The 13739-nt window shown below is 65.6% G+C and overlaps 1 protein-coding gene across 1 annotated transcript; it reads left to right on the top strand.

Annotated features, from left to right (window-relative positions):
- The first annotated feature begins 6039 nt into the window (after positions 1 to 6039).
- PDE4C (phosphodiesterase 4C) lies at positions 6040 to 12602 on the top strand. The gene is given in 16 exon segments (XM_062509920.1): positions 6040 to 6143; positions 6145 to 6729; positions 8463 to 8651; positions 8728 to 8764; positions 8874 to 8938; positions 9066 to 9115; positions 9661 to 9776; positions 9882 to 9975; positions 10424 to 10602; positions 10686 to 10784; positions 10860 to 11024; positions 11108 to 11207; positions 11293 to 11447; positions 11530 to 11652; positions 11831 to 12013; positions 12087 to 12602. Coding segments are annotated over 16 exon segments (2760 nt in total).
- The last annotated feature ends 1137 nt before the right edge of the window (positions 12603 to 13739 follow it).

Here is a 13739-nt window from a genome sequence, read left to right as displayed (position 1 = left end):
AGCCGGCTGCGGTTTACCGGAGGAAGCGCTGTCCCCGCCGCACGGAAGCGGCGCCGTGTCGGCGCGGTTGTGCTGCGCCCCGGATGTGCCGCTCCGGCACAAAGATGGACGGGGCAGCCACCTGTCCGGCCCCATGAACTCAGTGTCCCTGTGTCACCAGATTCCCAAGTCCCCACATCCTCATGTCCCCAGATCCCATTGTCCCTGCATCTTCATGGCCCCAGGTCCCATTGTCCCCAAATTCCCACGATCCTGTATCCCGATGTCTCCACTTTGCCCAGATCCTTTTGTCCGCGAGTCCACACATCCCAGCGTGGCACATTTCCCCCACATTCCCTGATCCCTTTGTACCTGCTTCCCGCTGTCCCCACGTGTCCCCGGAGATCGCGGGCTGCTACCGGCCCTGCTGGCTCCCGGTGCCGGCGGGGTCTCACGACCCCGGGGTGGGAGATGCGCGGGGGAAACAAGGCCGGGCTGGGGGGAGTTTTGGGGGGGTCCTCCCGGTGCTCGCAGCATCCCGGCGCTGCGGTGCCGCCCGGTACCGACAGGGGGCGCCGCGGGCGGGGGCGCCTCCGCCTTCCCCGGGGCGGGTAAAGGCGGCGGCACCGGCACCGGCACCGGGCGGGATGGCCCGGGGCACGCTCTGCCTGCTCTGCTGCGCCGCTGCCCTGCTCGCTGCCACAGGTACCGGGCACCGGGGGGGGGGGGGGGGGGGCGATATCCGCGGGGTCCCGGGGGCACTGGGATCTGCAGCACCGGAGGGCTGAGCGTTCCTCGGTGCCACCGGCGGATGGGTCTGTGTCCTCCCCTTCGCCCAGTTCCGGGTATCGGGAGGGGCGTCCAAGTGCTCCGAGGTACCGGGGAAGTTCGGGGAGGTGACCACGTGTTGCCTGGCACTCTGTACCGGTGGCCCAGTGGGGCACTGGAGGGGGTCCCGTGTTCCTCCCGGGGCTGGGGTCACCGGGGGGCTACACCCGGTGCCAGGGAGTGCCAGGCTGGACCGGAGCACCCTGCCCCTCCCAGCTTGGCTCCGGTGCTGCCAAACCGGCTGGTTCTGGCACAGGTACCCTGGCACCGCCTCGGCACTCCCTGGGCAAAGGGCCCCCCGGTATCCCGTGGGTTCCCCGTTTCCAGCCTGGGCCCCCCACACCCTCTCTGCATCCCGAAGGGCCTCGGCTCACCCATCCTGGCACACTGGGTGCTTGGCCTTGGGTTCAACACCATCCTGGCAGAGGGTGGCAGCTGGGTGGGGACAGCCAATGCCGGTGAGCCTGGCAGCTGTGGGGACCCCCAGCCACACTGTGCCCCTGGGTGCTGGCTCTGCCACGGAACATTTCTGTCCTGTGTCCTCCTGGGGCCAGCCTGGACTTGCTCCTCCTCGTGTGCAAACAGGATTTGTGCAGATAAGGGGCACTGCCCGGCAAACCTGCTCTATTCCACGTGGCTACGGGAGAGTCCCCACCACACCCGGCCCTGAGGGTGTCCGGTGGGTGCCACAAGGGCTGGGTTGGCACATGGCCCTGTGCTGTGGCACTGCCCGCTGCTGTCACGCTGCTCTGCTTGTCCCCAGCAATGCTGTGCCCATGCCACAGCAGCTTGGGAAGCTCTTCTGATTCTGGATTTCTGGGATTTGATACTGGCTAAATCCCAGTTTTCTGTATGATAGAAACCACCTGGGAAATGATCCCTGTGAAGCTGGGAGGTGGGGCAGGTGCTGCTGCCCTGCCAGGACCCTGCCATGTCCTTTCTGACACAGCTCTCTCCTCTAAGGTCTGGAGTCAGTAGGTGGCACTTCTTCCATCACCACAGTGTCTCTGAGCAGCTCAGGGACAGATGCATCACCATCTTCATCCCCTTCAGCCACAATCACCATCCAAGGAGCTCATAGAGAGAGTCAGTCCAGCCCTAACTTGGGAATGTCTCCATCCAACCCCATCCCAGCATCAGATATATCTAGTACCTCGGGATCAACACCTCCATCTAGCACCATCATAGAATCAACTCCAGCCAGTACTTTGGGATCAACACCTCCGTCATCTCCATCTAGCACCATCATAGAATCAATTCCAACCAATACTTTGGGATCAACACCTCCATCATCTCCATCTAGCACCATCATAGAATCAACTCCAACCAATTCCTTAGGATCAACATCTCCATCACCTCCATCATCTCCATCCGCTGCCACCACCTTGGAATCAACATCCTTGATCAACACTACCTTGGGATCAACATCTCCATCCGCTGCCACCACCTTGGAATCAACGTCCTTGATCAACACTACCTTGGGATCAACATCTCCATCCAACACCACCACAGCATCATCTTCAACCAGGACACTGGGATCAACAGCATCTTTGACACCCTCATCCAATGCCACCACAGCACCAGCTCCATCTCACACCAGTGTGTCCAGATCCACAGAGCATCCATCCAACTCAACAGCCCCAACAGGTCCCAACAGCACCAGCACTGTCACCACCAGCTCCAGAACAACAGCAGCCACTGGCAGCACAGCTGGTAACTCTGGTGAGAGCCAGGTTGGGGTTCACTGGACAGATGGGGGACTTGGGTACGGGCATGGATCCCCCCTAGATCCCCCACTTGGGGCTGCACTCACACGAGGGCTCAGGGGTGCAGGTCCCATGGTGAGTCCAGAGCCCCCCTGGCTGCTCCCCTCTCCTTGGGGGGGGGGTTATTTAGGGCTCCCATTTTCTCCCCCAGTCTCTGCCAGGGGGATTGGAGGGCCCTGGGCTGGTCCCCTACAGGTGGAGGTGACACAGGACCTGGGTGCCAGGTCTGTGATGGGTGGAGTGGTGGCAGTCAGGTGACTGGAGCCAGTCTTGAGCCACTTTTCTCCGTGGTGCTTGAAGGCTGGGCATGAGTCTCAGTGTGGGGAAACAACGAGATGCCAGGGGGAATAACTGGGTGCCTGTCTCACCCCAACAGAGCAGCACCCCACTGAGCCGAGCCCTGGTGTGGTTGTTGTCATCTCGCTCGCCGTCTGCCTGCTGGTGGCAGGGGTGGCCATGCTGCTGGTGCGGCTGTCCCGGCGTGGGACCCCCCGATTCCAGCACCTGGACGAGGTGCCCATGGTGCGTGGGGGAGCCGGGGATGGTGATGGGGGATTTAGGGGGGGCAGCAGGTCCATGGTGTGGGCTCTCACCCCGCTCTCTTTCTCTTCTTCCCCAGAGCAAAGTGATGGAGGGGACCCCTGTCACCCCCCCCACGCCCAGCTGACCCCCCCACTTCAGCCCCCCGGCCTCCCCACACTACTGAATAAAGAAGCTGCTGCCCTGTCTCTGTTTTCCCGTCTGCCATGTGCTCTGCAGACTACCCGGGGAAATCCCCCGTTCCCGGGGGAGGCCCCAGCGGTTTTCGGGGTCCCCCGGCTGGGGTCGGCGGCTCCGGAGGTGTTCCCGGGCCGGCGGGGTGGGTGCGGGGTGCGCGGCGGTGATGCCCGGGGTGGTGGGGGGGACCCGCAGCCCCCCCTCGGCGAGGTGGGATGGGAGGGAGCGAGCGGCCAGGCACGCACATCGCCTTCCTTCTGCTCCGCTGCACTCGGCCGAGGCCGCGCTCGCCGCGAGGACCGGGCACCGGTGAGGGGCTGCGGGCGGGGCCGGGGGCGCTGCCGCCGGCGGGGACCCCCGTGCCGGGCACCGGCAGTTCCTGGGGTTGGGATGAGGCGGCTTCCAGTGCTGGGAAATCTCGGGGGGCTCGGTGTTGGGGACTCTGTGGGTGTAGCCGTGCGCCCCGGTGTGCCCCGGTGTGTCCCGGTTCTAGGGGACGGTGGGTGGCAGGTGTGATCATTAACGTGGCACCGGTGGGATCGCGATTTGGTGGTTACTGAGGGATGGGGGTCACCCCCCGTGGCCTCAGATCCACGTCCCTGTCCCCATCCAGCCCACGGGAGCACCGGGAGTGGGGCGGGGGGGGGCCCCCGAAACCCTAGATAGGGGCTGAGACCCGGTGGCCATAAATCACGGTGGGGAGGAGCCCGCGTGTCCCATCCCCGGGGCGTCCCCGGTGTGTCCCCAGCCTCGGGAGGGGGGTCCCCGCCGGAGAGCCCCTCCCGGCCGCGGCTCCCGGAACTCCCCCCGCAGGGACGGCGATGAGACGGAGCCGGACAGCGCTGTCCTTCCTCGGCGCGGAGGTGAGACCGGCACCGGGGGCTACCGGGGGGGGGGGGGGGAGGCGACGGGTGGCCCGGGGGGCGAGGGTTATCCCCGGTATAAGAGTCCCAGCGCCGGGCCCCCGGGGAAGCAATAACCGGGCTGGCGGCGCTGAGCGGGAGTTAATTATCCCCTTAATGGGCGGTTAATTATTATTCACCTCTGCGTAATTGCGCGTCGGCTTCGGGGGTTTTTCCGGTGGGGTCCCGGGGGAAGTCAGGGGTGTCCTCTCCGGTGGCGGCGGGAGAAGGAGGAGGACGGGGGGAGTCCCGGTGGCTCCGTGCGCGGCGGGCGGAGCCGCTCCCGGTACAGCGGCTGTGCCTTTCCCCGCGCTCCCCTCGTCCAGGTAACCCCCGGTACCCCCGGCTGCAGCGCCGCACCGTGTCCGGCAGGGGGAGCCAGCGCGCTACCGGCGCTCGGTACCGGCGGGGGCGGGCGGGGGGCGCTGCCCGGGCGAGACCCTCGCACCGGCACAAGCCGGGAGCCCCCCGGGGCCGCTCCCCGCGCCTCTCACCGCTGCTCCATTTCCCGGCAGCGCTGCCGCGATCCCGCCGAGGCCGTTCCGTCCGGTCCGGGCCCGGGAGCGGCGGTGGGCGCCGTGCGCCGGCGTTTCTCCGGGACCCCGTTGCTGCCGCCGCTGGGCTGCCGGTTGGCGGAGGCGGCTCGCGCCCCCGAGCCCGAGGCTGCCCGGGTGGTGTTCACTATCGAGGAGAGCGGCCCGAGCAGCGGCGATGAGTCCGAGCCCCCCCGGTAAGGGCAGGAGGGGAAGCGGGGAGGTGATGCCCCGGTGGCATCGGGAACGGGTTACCGAGCAGGGCGCGGCTGGCGGGGAAGCTCCCGGGTTCAGCACCGGCGGCCGGACAGCGGCACCGGGGCAGAGCACCCGGTAGGTTGGGGACAAACCCCTCTGTCACCGGTCCCGCTGTTCCAGTCCCGGGATGTCCGTTCTGATCACTGTCTGTCCCTGTCACCCACCAAACACTCCTGTCCCCCACTGTCCCCACCACACTGGCTCTGTCACCCCCAGCCCCCTTTATCCCCACCACACATCCATGTCCTCACCCCCTCCTTGTCCCCATCCTGTGGCCCAGCCAGAGCCACCACAGGGCTGGCCTGGCCCTGCCCGAGGTGACCTCAGCCCCTCCCGCAGTGGCTCGGGCCCAGCTGTGCTGCTGCAGGGCTATTTTTGGGCCGTTCCCCCTGTCCCGTGCCTCTCCCAGCCCGGCTTGTGGGGATAGCAAGGAGCTGGCACAGCCGAGGGACATGGCTCTGGTGTCACTTGTCCTCCACCCCTGAACAGACACGTGGGGACAGTGACACTCTGATAAGGACTGGCTGTCCTGGGCACGGGCTCTGCCTGTCCTGTGGCCAGCCCAGCCCTTGGTGCCCAGGGCTGCTGGCTGCCAGCCAGCACAGGGGGCTCTTCCATCTCTCCCACATCCCCTGATGTCCCTCTGTCCCAGCATCCCTCTGCCCTGATGTCCCCACCATCATGCTTGCAGTCCCTTGAAAGCAAAGGTGACCCCTCCAAGACCCCCATCCGGTGGGTTTTGGGGTCCCCAGCGGTACAGTCATGGCAGGTGGACCCTGTGGCTGTCCATCCTGGCTCCCTGCCAGCTGCTGGATATTTTTGTGGCTATCAGGAAGAGCAGGTAGCCACATCCTGCTGCATCAGGCACTGAGCAGGTGCCAGCTCCCACAGCCAGGCCAGTGGGTCCCCCATAGTGTCACTGTCACCAGCTGGACCTCACCCTGCTGCTCCCTGTTCTGCCCGGGAGTGGCTCCAGGAGGGGACAGCACCGGGGAGGGGCTGGGGCACGGTGTGGGGAGGGTTTGGCTCTCACAGGTCCCTCAGTGGCACCATGGCATGTCCACACCACGTGTCCGGGATGCTCCAAACTTAGCTGTATCCCTTGGTGGCACCATGGCACAGCCACACTGTGTGTCCAGAATGCTCCACACTCAGATTTGTCCCTTGTTGGCACCATGGCACAGCCACACCACATGTCCGGGATGCTCCGTGCTCAGCTGTGTCCTTCTGTGGCACCGTGGCACGTCCGTTCTGTACGTCCGGGTCCCTGGGGGTTTTGTGGAGTGTTTTCCCGTGTGTCCAGGCAGAGCACCCCTGCCCTTTCAGGAGCAGCTGCCGCCTCGGGGACAGCAGGGTGGCCGGTGGCACCGGGCCAGCGAGGGGCCACGTGCCCGGGCCGCCAGGCACACCGGGGGGGGACCCGCTCCCTGCGCCGGCTGCCGGAGCCAGACAGTTGTTTAATTTCCCAGGAGCAGGGAGGGAGGGGGATGGAAAGTTTCCCGGCGGGGCTGCCGGGGCCGGGACAGCCGCACGCTTCCTGCTCCGCACCGGGACGAGCGGGGCCTCGCCGCCGGTCCGGGGGTCCCTGAGCCGGGCCATGCTGCCCACCACGCACTGCTCGCCGGGGACTTCTCCGGCCACGTCCCCCCGCAGTTCCCCCCGCAATTCCCCCGTCTTCTTCAGGAAGCTCCTGATGAACCAGAGCATCCGCCTGCAGCGGCGCTTCACCGTGGCGCATCCCCTCTGGTAAGGGGGGGACGCTGGCGGGTCCCCGCGGGGGGGTGGCACCGAGCTGTGCTGCCGGGATGGGGGCAGCGGTTCCCCCCCCCCCCCCCCCCCGCCCAGAGTTGTGGCACGTCCTCAGGGCTCTGCGCCCACGGGAATGCGGAGGACGAGGAGGGGACAGCGGCTGTCCCCCACATGGTCAGGGACTGAGCCGGGCAGGGGGAGGCGCCGGAGGAGCGGGGCTGAGCACGGACACGCTCATGGCAGCGATGGCCATGGCAGGGACCCGCGGCGGGGTGGCCCGGTGGGCACGGAGTGGGGGCTCTGCCCTCCAAATCAAGGCACCAGCCACCCACCGCGGCTCCTCCCTGCCATCTCCATCTCGGAGCTCTGGGGGGGGGGGAGGTTGGTTTTGGGGTGCCGGCCCCACCTGCGCGGGCGCCGTGGGGGTCGGCACATCCCTCCTCAGCGGCGACAGCATCTATTTATAGCGGCCCCGGCCCCCCCCGGCCTGCCACGGACACCGCTCGCAGGTCATTAACGCTGAAGCGAGGGGGGTTAATTGGGCACCAACCCCGTGGCTGGGGCTCGTGTCCCCCGGGGCTGTCCCCTGCGGTGGCAGCGGGGTCAGGGGTGGTGGCACGGGGCCGGGAACAGACGCGGGCATCACCCCGCGAGGCCGTCGGAGGGACAATGAGGCTTTGTGTCGCCGGTACCATCGGGGATGGGAAGCCGAGGCAGGAAAACAAGGGGCTGCGGGATGGCATGACGCGGTGCCGGCTGGCACTGCCACTGCCGGGGACGGCCGTGCCACAAGGACCGGGGCTGCCGGAGCGGGACGATGCTGCCGGGCAGCCGGTGCCCGTCCCGGAGGCATTCCTGCATCGGGTAGGTGCTGGGCTCCCGCGGGGGACACGGTGGCCCCAGTGGTATCCGCGCTTTCCCCCCGTGCTCTAGGGTGGCTTGTCCCCGTCCCCACGGCGGTGGCGGCTGCGGGAGGGGACAGACCCTGGATGGCCCTCGCTGTGTCCCTGTTGCGTGCAGCCTTTCCCATGACCCCGTGTCCTCAGCAGTGCAGCAGGGTGGGTGAGGCGGCCGCGGCCAGCTTGGGGACACTGTAGGGTCACCATCGCTGTCCCCTGTATCCCCTGGATGTACGTGGTTGCCAGGTGACTCCGGTTGGGGTGCCCGTGGGCTACCGCCAGCATGTCCCCAAGGGCCAGGGCTTGGCTTCTGCGTCGGTTTCTGTCCTTCGATGTCCCCTGGCTCTGTGCCGTGGCTGGGATATTGTCCCCTCCATGGGACACGGCACCTCGAGACGGGGCTGATGGAGGCTTTGGGGCTTTGGAGGACTTGGGACCGTGGTGCTGGTGACAGGTATGGGAAGGGACAGGCAGGAGCCAGTCCTTCCTGGGGTGTTTGGAGCTCGGAGCTTCAGGGCAGTGGGTCCTGTCCCACCTGAGTGATATGGGACAGCCTGGCTCTGTTGTCAGTGTCCCAAATCCCAGACCCCACTGTGCCAACAGGGAGCTGAGAGTGTCAATGTGCACTGAGCTGTGCCTGTTCCCAGCAGCAGGTGGAGGAGCCAGCAGGGCCAGACTGGGCACCAGTTTCACAGCAGGATCACCAAGCCAGAGCGTGCTGGGCAGAGTGAGATGGTGGCACAGAGAACCTGACAAACCTGGCAGCATCCCCTGGGCCGAGGTCCCTGTGCCACACACCCCGTGCCAGCCTTGTCCCCTCTCCCCTCACAGCTTTGACCTGGAGAATGGCCCCCCCGGCCGGGGTGCGCTGGACCCCCAGGCCAGCCCGGGCGCGGGGCTGGTCCTGCAGGGCACCTTCTCACACGGCCAGCGCCGGGAATCCTTCCTGTACCGCTCCGACAGCGACTACGACCTGTCCCCAAAAGCCATGTCACGCAACTCCTCCATCGCCAGCGACCTGTGAGTGTCCCCCCAGCTCAAATCCCCTGGGACCCCCCTCCCCTCGCCTCGCCTCACGCTGCCTGTGCTCCTGCAGGCATGGAGAAGACATGATCGTCACACCCTTTGCCCAGGTAGGTGCCACCGTTGTGTCCTGCCCAGGAGGGGACACGGCCTGAGCCCAGCAGTGGGGTGGGTGTCCCGGGGGGGTCCGCCCGAGCTCAGCCCCCTCTCTCCCCCCAGGTCCTGGCCAGCCTTCGCACCATCCGCAGCAACCTGACCCACCTGCAGGACCGAGCTGGCGTCAAGTGAGTCGGCGGGGGGTGGGAGGGTGAGGATGTCACCTGAGTGGGGACCCCAACCCATGGCAAAGGGGGGGGGGGGGGGGGCACCGCTTCGGGGGTCCCAGCTGCTCAGCCCCACTGTGTTTCACAGGCGAGGATCAAGCAGCAGCCTGCCCTCGGGGAGCAAGGCCAGCCTCTCCGGTGAGTGCTGGGGGGACGGTGCTGGGGATATTTTGTCTGTCCCTGTGTCCCCAGGGTGTGTCCTGCCGTGCCCTGCGGGATGCAGCAACTCCATCCCCCCCCACCCCCCAAGCCAAGGCAGAGCTGCGGCTTTGCCCTTCGGGATCCATGTCTGGTTTTCGGCAGCTCCTCCCGCCTGGCCGCCCTTCGCGGCTGTGGAAAAGCTCCCGTTGACGTCAAACCTTCCATTAATAAAACCCCGGCGGTGAGCGGGGCCCCGCGGGAGCCCGGCTGCCCCCGGGGCTGGCTGTCACCCCAAGGGACAGCGTGGCACACCGCGTGCCGGGGCTGCCACGCCATGGGGACAGCGTGCCGGGGCTGAGCCCCGCTATCCAGGGATGCTTGACCCCGACCCCCGCGTCCCCCCGTGCCCCCCACCACCCCGCTCGGGGGATGCTGTGACCCTCCGTGCTGGTGAGCCCGCGGGTTTGGTGTGGCACCAGCCCCCCCGTGCCGGGTGGCCGCGCTGCTGGCATGTCCCTTGCCAAGCTGGCGGGTGCCCCCAGCAGAAGATGCCCACCAGAAGCTCTCACGGGAGACCCTGGAGGAGCTGGATTGGTGCTTGGACCAGCTGGAGACGCTGCAGACCAGGCACTCGGTCAGCGAGATGGCCTCCAACAAGGTAAGGGACCCTGTCAGGGTCACCCTGGTGGGTATGGGGGACCCCAGAGCCCCCCAGGATGTCCTGCCAGCCCCCCACACCGCTGACCTTGACAACCACCCACAGTTCAAGCGGATGCTGAACCGGGAGCTGTCGCACCTCTCGGAGACCAGCCGCTCTGGGAACCAGGTCTCCGAGTACATCTCCAGCACCTTCCTGGGTGAGGAACCCCCCACCCTGGGGTCACCTCCCTGCTGCCAGAAGGGTGGGCTTTGTGTCCCCAGAGAGCTGGGCAATGATGCCAGCTGAGGGTCCCACTTGCTTCTGGTGGAGGAATGGAATGGGGCAACCAGGGGGGGTTTTCCCAGTTGTCCCAGTTGGGATTTGCTGCCTTGGAGGTATCACAGCATTTGTCCCTGTTGGGAATGCTGGCTCATACTGGTGTGTACTGGTGCATTTGGGCTGTTGGGGCCATCCTTTTGTGTCTGGAGGAGTGTCCAGGGGTTCTCTGGCAGATATGCAGCCTATGGATGGTGGTGAGGTAAAGTGCTGCGGCCCCCCAAATTGTCACAGTGCGACCAGTGCCTGTCCTCAGCGTGATACGGGGGGATGCTGGCAGTGAAATCTGGGCTCGTGCCCTGCTCACAGCCTCCGCCGTGTCACCCCAGACAAGCAGCACGAGGTGGAGATCCCCTCAGCAGTGGTGAAGGACAAGGAGAAGGAGCGGAGGAAGCGCCCCATGTCCCAGATCAGCGGTGTCAGGAAGCTCACACACAGCTCCAGGCTGGCTGCCGCCGGCATCCCCCGCTTCGGGGTGCGCACGGAGCACGAGGCGCTGCTGGCCAAGGTGGGCACTGGCAGGGGTGACCCACCCGACCGCAGGGTCCCCAGCACCAGCCCACCATGGATCTCTGTCCTTGTGATCCCCAGGAGCTGGAGGACACCAACAAGTGGGGGCTCGACGTGTTCAAAGTCGCTGAGTACTCAGGGAACCGCCCGCTGACCGCCATCATGTACAGCATCTTCCAAGTGAGCATCCCACTGGGATGTCCCTGTCCCTGTGCCCACATGGGGACACAGGAGCCACCTCCCGCCTCCCCGCAGGAGCGTGACCTGATGAAGACCTTCCGCATCCCCGTCAACACCTTCATCACCTACATGCTGACGCTGGAGGACCACTACCACGCCGACGTAGCCTACCACAACAACCTGCACGCCGCCGACGTGGCACAGTCCACACACGTCCTCCTCTCCACACCTGCACTGGAGGTGATTCCTGGTCACCTGAGGCCACCCAGGTGTGCCTGGCGGGGCCGTGATGCGTCTTCAATGGTTTTTCCCACCATTCCTAGGCTGTCTTCACGGACCTGGAGATCATGGCTGCCATCTTTGCCAGCGCCATCCACGATGTTGACCACCCCGGGGTCTCCAACCAGTTCCTCATCAACACCAGTGAGCTGGGGCACAGGGAAGGAGGACCTGGGGGATTTTGGGGGATGCCAGGAGTCACCCTGAGGTGACCAGTGGCATCTTGCAGATTCAGAGCTGGCCCTGATGTACAACGATGCCTCAGTGCTGGAGAATCACCACCTGGCCGTGGGCTTCAAGCTCCTCCAGGAGGAGAACTGCGACATCTTCCAGAACCTGAGCAGGAAGCAGAGGCAGACGCTCCGTAAAATGGTCATCGACATGGTATGGCGGGGCTGGACCACCCCAGGGTGGGGTCTGGGCTGGGGAATCAGGCTGAGACCCATTCCCACCTCTCCCTGCCCAGGTGTTGGCCACAGACATGTCCAAGCACATGAACCTGCTGGCGGATCTGAAGACCATGGTGGAGACCAAGAAGGTGACCAGCCTGGGGGTACTGCTGCTGGACAACTACTCTGACCGGATCCAGGTGGGGACACACCTGGGCAATCCTTCCCAGCACTGCAGGTGTCCATCCTGGCTCTGGCCTGCCGGGATGCCCCGTTTGGTGCCACCACCCTCCCAAACCCAACTGGGGGGGCCAAGCGAGTTCATGGCGCAGTGTGGGTGGCCCTGAGGGACAGAGACCACGTTGTCCATGCCCGCAGGTCCTGCAGAACATGGTGCACTGTGCTGACCTCAGCAACCCCACGAAGCCGCTGGAGCTGTACCGGCAGTGGACCGACCGCATCATGGTGGAGTTCTTCCACCAAGGAGACCGGGAGCGGGAGAAGGGCATGGAGATCAGCCCCATGTGTGACAAGCACACCGCCTCTGTGGAGAAGTCCCAGGTGGGGGTGGCAGCCCGGGGACAGGGTGGGGGACACAGGGCCGGGCATGGGGCTCAGCTCTGTCTCCTTCCAGGTGGGATTCATCGACTTCATCGCCCACCCGCTGTGGGAGACGTGGGCAGACCTCGTGCACCCCGACGCCCAGGAGCTGCTGGACACGCTGGAGGACAACCGGGAATGGTACCAGAGCATGATCCCGCGCAGCCCCTCCCCTCCGCCCGAGGGACCCGCGGTGTCCCCCGCCACCACCGACAAGTTCCAGTTCGAGCTGACTCTGGAGGAGGAGGAGGAGGGTGAGTCGGACACAGAGCTGGAGGGGGCCGACAGCCCCTTGGAGGAGGACAACAGCGGCTCCAAGACACCAGGCACGGATGACTCGGGGAGTGCCGACACCAAGCGCCTGTCCCCCGGCCCCGGGGACCGGGACTCGCCCGTGCCCCGCCCCAGCGATGTGGACAACCGGCGGGCACTGGAGGGGACACTGCCGAAGGACGGTGGCAGTGGCTGCTCCCTGCCAGGGCCTGAGGGCAGCCAGGGGCTGTGCCTGGACACAGAGGGCAATGTCACATTCCTGTCCCTGGGCACGTAGCCACACCGGCCCCCGGGTCCCCTCGCTGCCGGGGGATGTGGGGCTCTGCCCTGAGCGGTGCTGGGGACAGTGGGGAGCTGGCACTGGGGAGCACCGGCACTGTAGGGACTCGGAGGCACCCAGGTTGTGTCCCCGTCTGGGAGCCGGGCAGGTCCTGACAGGTACGAGGATGCTGCTGGCCTTCTCCCTGCTGATTGGGAAGGTCCTTGTCCCCTTCAGACATGGCATGGGGACACCGTGCTCTGGCCCCAGCCCAGCCCTGGGGACATCATGCCCCACAGGGCTGCAGAAAGGAACATTCCAGCACCTTTCCAGGTGTCCCCTTGCAGGACAGCAGCCCCACGGTGGGATGAAGTGGGCAAAGGGTGCTGGTGACACCCCCAGCTCGAGGCACCCCCAGGCACTGGTACACAGCACAGGCACGACTCAGTGGTTTATTTATTTGGGGATGGGTTCACTTTTTAAAGCCTTTTGTAGCTCACTTTTTACTACAAGCCTCTCTGAGGCTCACACACATTTTTGGGGCGGAAAGATGCATTTTTTGGGGGGGAGGAAAATTGCATTTCTGCTCTGTGATCACTCAAAATACCATTTGTATTTCACATTTCGGACCCTGGCGGGTGCCGTCACCATCCCCGCCACCCCCTATCTCCGGTGTCCTGCCTGGGGCAGGGTCCTTTGGGATTCCATCCTTCACCTTCCAGAGATTAAACCCGGTTTGTTCCACCCTAAACATGAGCCTTGTAAGCGCTTCTTTGTGTCACGGGAGCTGCAGCCAATGTCCCCAGGGACCGGCGTGGTTGGTGGCCCCGTCTCCTGCCGGGCACCGGGCAGGGCCTGGCTCTGTGCTGGAACAAAAGCGAGCTCCTCCCTGGAAACGCCGATCCATCACTGGCAAACACGACCTGCTAAGGTAAATATTTAATCGCCGGCTTGGCGCGGTGCGGAGCCCGTTCCCGGCTCTTCCGCATTGCTCCCCACGGTGATTTATCTCCACAAACACGTCCCCACCCGTGACACTGCCCTGGCACGTGGGGCCCTCGCCCCCTTTGCCCGCCCTGGCAGCAGCAGGTCTTTGGGAGCTGGTGGTTCTTTCCCAGCCCACATGTTTTCCAGGGTTTGTCGAGTTCTGCACGG

Source organism: Cinclus cinclus, chromosome 28 (assembly GCF_963662255.1).
Source record: "Cinclus cinclus chromosome 28, bCinCin1.1, whole genome shotgun sequence".
NCBI lineage: Eukaryota > Metazoa > Chordata > Aves > Passeriformes > Cinclidae > Cinclus > Cinclus cinclus.
Note: the sequence above shows the minus strand (reverse complement) of the source record. Positions and strands in the feature narration are given on the sequence as shown.